The sequence below is a fragment of the Corvus brachyrhynchos genome, unplaced genomic scaffold, assembly GCF_000691975.1.
Source record: "Corvus brachyrhynchos isolate BGI_N302 unplaced genomic scaffold, ASM69197v1 scaffold246, whole genome shotgun sequence".
Classification (NCBI taxonomy): domain Eukaryota; kingdom Metazoa; phylum Chordata; class Aves; order Passeriformes; family Corvidae; genus Corvus; species Corvus brachyrhynchos.
In genome coordinates, this window is record NW_008238447.1 from 2,278,849 (window position 1) to 2,285,058 (window position 6,210).

Here is a 6,210-nt window from a genome sequence, read left to right on the forward strand (position 1 = left end):
TTACAGACGGTGGAAATACAAGGGCTTGGGTTTGCAACCACCCACCAGAAGTCCAGGCAAGGCTTCTTGGGAATCCCTGTCAAAAAGCTGAACCCAAAATATTTCTGAAATAACATCTTTCAGAAGCAAAACTGTTTTGTCAAAAAGTTTCCCAGGCTCTTCATGGATGTATCTGGTTTGGACTGGAGCCATGACCTCGGTATTAGCTGGAAAAAATACATTTTACCATGCAAGGATGTTAATCCTACTCCCTTCCATTCTCAATAAGTAGCTACTAACCCCCACTTTTCTTCAAATTTAGAGTCATTGCAGTTAAGTAAGATTTGAAATCCCATCAAAATCCCAACACAATTTCCAACACACTTAAACCCCTCACCGGCAGGTGGCAGACAAATCCCTGAAACAACCCCGCCAGGATCCATCCCCCTTCCACATCACCACGCTGGAAATTCTCAAAAAATAAACTGACTCCAGTAGAGGGATTCGAAAGTGTGAACTGAATGCAACAGTTATTAGACATTTCGTGCTTCCAACAATCTCCTCTTTCAATTATACAAATACAGACCAACATTTTCTAAATAAAAACAACCACAAATCATGTCACATGAAATGTAAGTGACAAGAAATAAATACAGAATAAAAGCCCCTTCCAGGCCCTTTTAAGAAATGTAAAGGAGTCATGGATGGGATAACAAAGATCCAAACACACCTTATTCATTTCATTGTTTCATCCAGGTTTCATGTAACACTTTTGTACACCTGTGGACAGAACTCAGAAATCATCTCATGGATGGCTAAAAAGCCACTACACTGGATGGATGATTCTGCTTAGATACTGGACTGAAAAAAGCCATCAAATATGAAGCTGAAAAGTTCAATCATGCCAAAAAATATTAGCTAAATACAGCCAGAGTCACAGCTGTCTCAGTGACACATTTACATAATAAATTATTTAAAGTAATGCAAATTATCTTCAGTGAATAAGAAACTTAAATAAAATGCTAAAGTGTAACAGTGTAACATTTTTCTTCTGAAGAAGTGCTAGAACAAAAAGTCAAAAGATAATATCAGTTCTTGAAGTAGAATAGTTGTTATCTCTCCCAGAAATTGAAGAGCTGCAACATACAGTGCCTAAGGCAGGCAGATTGCTTGTGCTGGATGTAAAGGTAGTTTACATGATATATTCCAGGCATCAGAGGTAATCTGGGAGCTTGAAGATGGCAGGCAGTTAAGTACAGAATTGAAATTACTCTACTAGAAGGTGTTTTTAAACATTAAAATTGAGACCAATTATCATTTGACCAGGGATTAGACTGGAATTTACATGGTTATATATGCAACTCAATTTAAAAAAAAAAATTAGATGTAATTATACAGAAGGTAAGCTTGCCATCAGTATTACACAGAGAGCTGTTTTGTTAAGACTTTGTACTCTTGAGTCAGTCTTACATCTTCCCTGTTATACATTCTGGATATATTTTACCTGTAGAGTGAGACTCCACTGGTAACAGTAATTAAGATGTGACTTCACCTGCGTTCACATGCAGGAACACGTACACAAGAGTTTTAAGAAAATGAATTCCAAGTGTAAGCACTTAAAGATACACCAACAGCTTCAGGATGTTGAGAAGTCAAGACACTATCAAAACCCTGGTAGTCTCAACTAATTTACTGGAAAGAATTGACTACATTCTTAAAGTAAGGCCACTAAATCTGCTGCCACTAGTTACAAAGCTGGTATTTCGAAACAGAAAATTTGCTACTGTCATTCAAGAGCAAAATATTGGCAAATAAGAAAGAGGGAAAACCCAAAAGTAACACCAACCCCTCCTCGCTGACCATCCACATGTATGGAGCGAATGTGATCCGCCAAATCCGGGCTGGAGCTGAAGCAGGCGTGGCAGTGATCCCAACAACAGTTATAGGCAATGCTTTTGGCAGAGGAGGCAGGAACTCCCTGTCCATTCATCATGACTGGAGTGGAACGTCCACTGGAAATTGTGCTGTCTACATCCATGATAGTGCTGCTTATGCTGCAAGACAAAAAAACCCCAAAACTAAATCAAAGTTCGTATTTGTTGCATGTTAACAGATCAAATAAAAACTGTAGCTCTTTTGTTTCAGATGTATTTAGACAGGTTGAAAAGAAAATCTTACACAATTTTTTTGTTTATTGTGGTTCATCACTTTATTAATAAATGTACAGTTAGGAAACAGCTACTATTACTCAACAGTGTAACTTCTGGACACTGGGAACAAAAGGGAGGAATGAAAAATCCTCAATATATTGAGCCCAGCATCCCCTGCCAACACTAGAGCCTTTAAAAGAATACAGCACTTCAATTCTACATAAGGTATAAGGTACTCCCACATGGCCCCAGCATAGTATCCATCATGTGCATGGTCTAAACTAATGCTTTTTGTTTTCGTTTTTCAAAACATTTTCCAGAGAAGCCAGAATCAGCAGAGGAAATCTTTGGCCAGCAGGGGGTCACTTGCATCAGCCTTTCTGCTCTGTACCTTGGCAGATACAGAGACAAGCATCAAATGGATCAGAAAAAACTTGCAGAGAGTATGCTCTTTCCATATATAAGCAGAAAGTATGGAGATGGATGCTCTTCCTCATTAAATAGCTACTGATACACCCTTTTTAATCTTGTTAACCTGCTCAGTTGCCTTGAGGGCCTTTATGTTTTTCTCTTCCACAAAGCCACAGTATTATAGAACAGCTCATCTTCGACAGAACCTCAAAAGACCAGGTGGTCAAATCTGCTTAAACAGGAACGAGTGAGATCAGATTGCCTCTGGTCTTGTCCAGTGGAGTTGTTAATGGGTGTGTTCAAAGGCTGGGACTTCTGCTACCTTTCTGAACAATTTTCTCAATGGCTGACTAACCTTGTGGGGAAGGGGGGAAGTTTCCCAACATCTCATCAGAATTTCCAGTGTTGCAACTTCTGTCTCTTGTCTCTCATCCTTGGCAGCTGCAGGGTTGAGATGACTCTGCCTCCTCCATTGTTAAACCTCCCTATCAGATCACTGAACACAGAAAAACCCTGCCCTCCTCCTCCCAAAACTGAAGAAAACACGCACAGAGCTTCTCTGTGTACTGCATCTGCTTCAGCACCCTAACCACCTTGGAGAGCCTCCACCAGATCCTCTCCAGTATGTGTGCAACTGGGATATGCTAAACCATTCTGCCTTTAAGGTACAGGTGCTGTTCCTTATTTTTACCATCACTGTCTACATGCCCAGTATTGTTCTATTACACACTGAGATGAATGAAAAACACCACTAGTCAATATCTGAAGATACAATTAGCATGTTTGCTCTTCTGTTGTAGAAGTCTCTACTAGTTATTTCTCACATTACCTGTATCTTTTTTTAATCACTACTGTGCTAGCAAGTTTTTTCTGTGATAGATTTTAAAATAATCACAGATATTTGGTAGATTAGATTTCCCATTCTCACCCACCATGTAGACTCCACTACATTTATCAATAAAAAGTGACTTGCCTTAGTCTAAATAACAGATTCCCTTTAGCAATGCTCCCAGTTAAGCCTCAGTTTTAACTACCCTGAGTGACTTGGTTTCATGAGCAAACTCTTATTTCAAGATATGCCAGCAACGTAACATATCCCAAGCACAGACCCCTTAAAATCTTCTTCCAACTCATTTGCCTCCACCAGATATTAGAACTGACCAACTATTCTTAGGCCTTTGTCTTCCAAGCTAAAAAGAAAGTTTTAGAGACCTTTTCAACAGCTTTCTGCTTTAATGAAGGTATATCAAATATACACTTCCTAAATGCTACACAAACACCACATGCCTTTCTTCCACCCCCCTCCCAATTTCAAACAAGGTCGATCAATTTAGAAGGCACAGCTCCTACCCATGGAAGTCATACAGGCTATTTGCTGCTACACAACATATTTCCATGTGTCCATTATTTTTATTTTCTTCCCTTTTCTACACTCTGAATACACAGAGCTTTCCACAATCCCTCCCCATGTCTCCCTTCCCTCCCCAGTAATCTTGATTCCTTTTATGACATACAGCCTCCCAACCTGTCACTAGCAAATAAAAAAAATTCCACTGGCCCTTAGCTGAATCTCCCAGCCCCAACAGCATTAACAGCCACTAACTACATGTACTGTAACAGCGTTTTAGGATCCCTGTAGGAAATTGTCAGAAGCCTTACATGCAAAACCTGTTGCAAGTAATCCTAATTTTTCCACTGTTCCAGGCTCACAATAGATGCAATTATGGGACTGACATCTCCTCCTTCCTCAACTGATGCCTAGGCCAAAAATTATCCCCAAAAATGAAGTCTGTAAAACTGCACTGTGAAAGCAAAATTTACCAACAGGATGATAGGAAAATTGAGTAATTAATTAGTTACTTGTGCCACTGTCCTGCCTGCCCCTTGGTTTAAGCTATCCAAATACAGTTTTCTCAAAATCACACTTGTAAGTAGGTTTGGACACACAAAATGGCACAAAGCCCAACCACTTCTGCCACAGACGGTGCTGTTACACGGATCAGTGGTCCCGACAGGAAGCTGCTTAGCCAAGGATGGCAAAGCACTGCACATACAGGGCTCGTGCAACAGCTGCCTCACACCAACCCAGGTCGATAAGTAACCCTGCCCTTCTCACAGCTGACAGCTACCAAAGGAAACTGCTTCCCAGATACTTTCAGGAGGAGTTCAAGCTTCAAAGCTATTTACTCTCAGTACGAGTTTCTACACCCACAGACAGCACTAGGTCCATTCTCACACACCCCACAAACAGTACAAGCAAACTTCTGACTGAGAGGAGCGGTGCTGGTGACCACAGGGCAGAGTATGAGGGGTACTCAATACAGTTCCTTGGATTTACAGTCTAGTTTTAAGTGGGAAAGCAATGAGAAAACATAACCCTGAACAAGTTCTGTGAAAGCATTTTGGGGTAGGGGAGAAGTGCACCCTCACGCAGGTGTGTGTGTATGTGTGGTTTCTCTATTTCACAGGCATGAAAATCTGCTTAATTCCTCTAAGAAGAGATTAAAAAAAACCCTGAAAATGATCAACCCAAAGCATGGGAGTTCAGTTCACATTGCAAGTGCAGTGCAACATACCTTGACACAAAATCACAGGTCTCTAATTTTACAGCCTAAGGAATGCAAATGCTTTGGCTTTGAGGTTTTTTATAAGCTATCCTACCTTGTTTTGGAGAAAAATATGTAAAAGTCAACTGATCCCAGCAAAAGCTATCATGAGAAGTAGGGTTATTAATGATATAAGAAACCAATAACACTTGGCAAGCTAATTTAGCTATTATTGTTTAAATGTTTGCTGAGTTTGGGTTTAATAGCCTAAGTGTTTGCTAAGGGCTAACAGATTAACACGGTATCAAAATTTTCTACCAGAGGAACTGGAATAAAAAAAAGGCTGCCCATAGCACTTAAACCACGTAGTAGCATATAGAATTTGGAAATTGAAAATGAAGTGCTACACTGGACTATGATTCTATAAGCTATTCAAAATCCTGTCTAAAAATGGGAAAAAATATAACTCAAATCCAGTTGAGCAATAACAGCTTGATATTTAAGACAAAATGCCCTCCTTCCTTCTAGTTTGAAGAACTTTGACTAGGACATTAAAGAGCACAGACAAATATTGCTGTAACAGAACCTACAAGAGAAATAACTCAATTGTCTATAAAACAAAATGACCAGGAGTCACACAACAAGACATCACTGCCTTTGGATGGACTTTCTTGATAGATTCTCAGTAGAGTCTAATGCAAGAAACTCAGTGCCCTGGCACATTCCTCCTCTACTAACAGTCTGTTAAATAAAAATGTAGCATACATTTTTTATTTCCTCTTCTCTATCTCCAGAACCAGTGTATTTCAGATGATCAGGTGCCTCCCAGTATTAAGAAATCTAGAATTAGTTTCTGTCTCACTTAGGAAGTTCTGTCCGTCACTAAAGAGGTAAAGGCTGCAAAGAGAATCTGTGAGAAGACCAGTGCCCAGTACTGCTCAAGTGTGTGTAGTTTTCTCTCATCTTTCATACACTGAGAAAATATCAGGAAGCTTTTCAGAGAATAGTCTGTAGTATATGTAACATCAAAGACACTGACTTGGGCGGTCTCTTGACCTGCCCATTTCGAGATGAAGCAGAAAGATAAGTTTTACAGTCAGAGCTGTGGCTGCTGCTAAGTCTGT

The 6,210-nt window shown here is 39.9% G+C and overlaps 1 protein-coding gene across 4 annotated transcripts in view; it reads right to left on the reverse strand.

Annotated features, from left to right (window-relative positions):
• AEBP2 (AE binding protein 2) overlaps positions 1 to 6,210 on the reverse strand; it is a 48,089-nt gene that overhangs the window by 23,248 nt on the left and 18,631 nt on the right. For all 4 annotated transcript variants that reach the window (XM_017736714.1, XM_017736713.1, XM_008635583.2 and 1 more), the window contains one exon: positions 1,826 to 2,033. In XM_017736714.1, the coding sequence (XP_017592203.1) occupies positions 1,826 to 2,033 (208 nt within the window). The remainder of the gene's footprint in view (positions 1 to 1,825; positions 2,034 to 6,210) is intronic.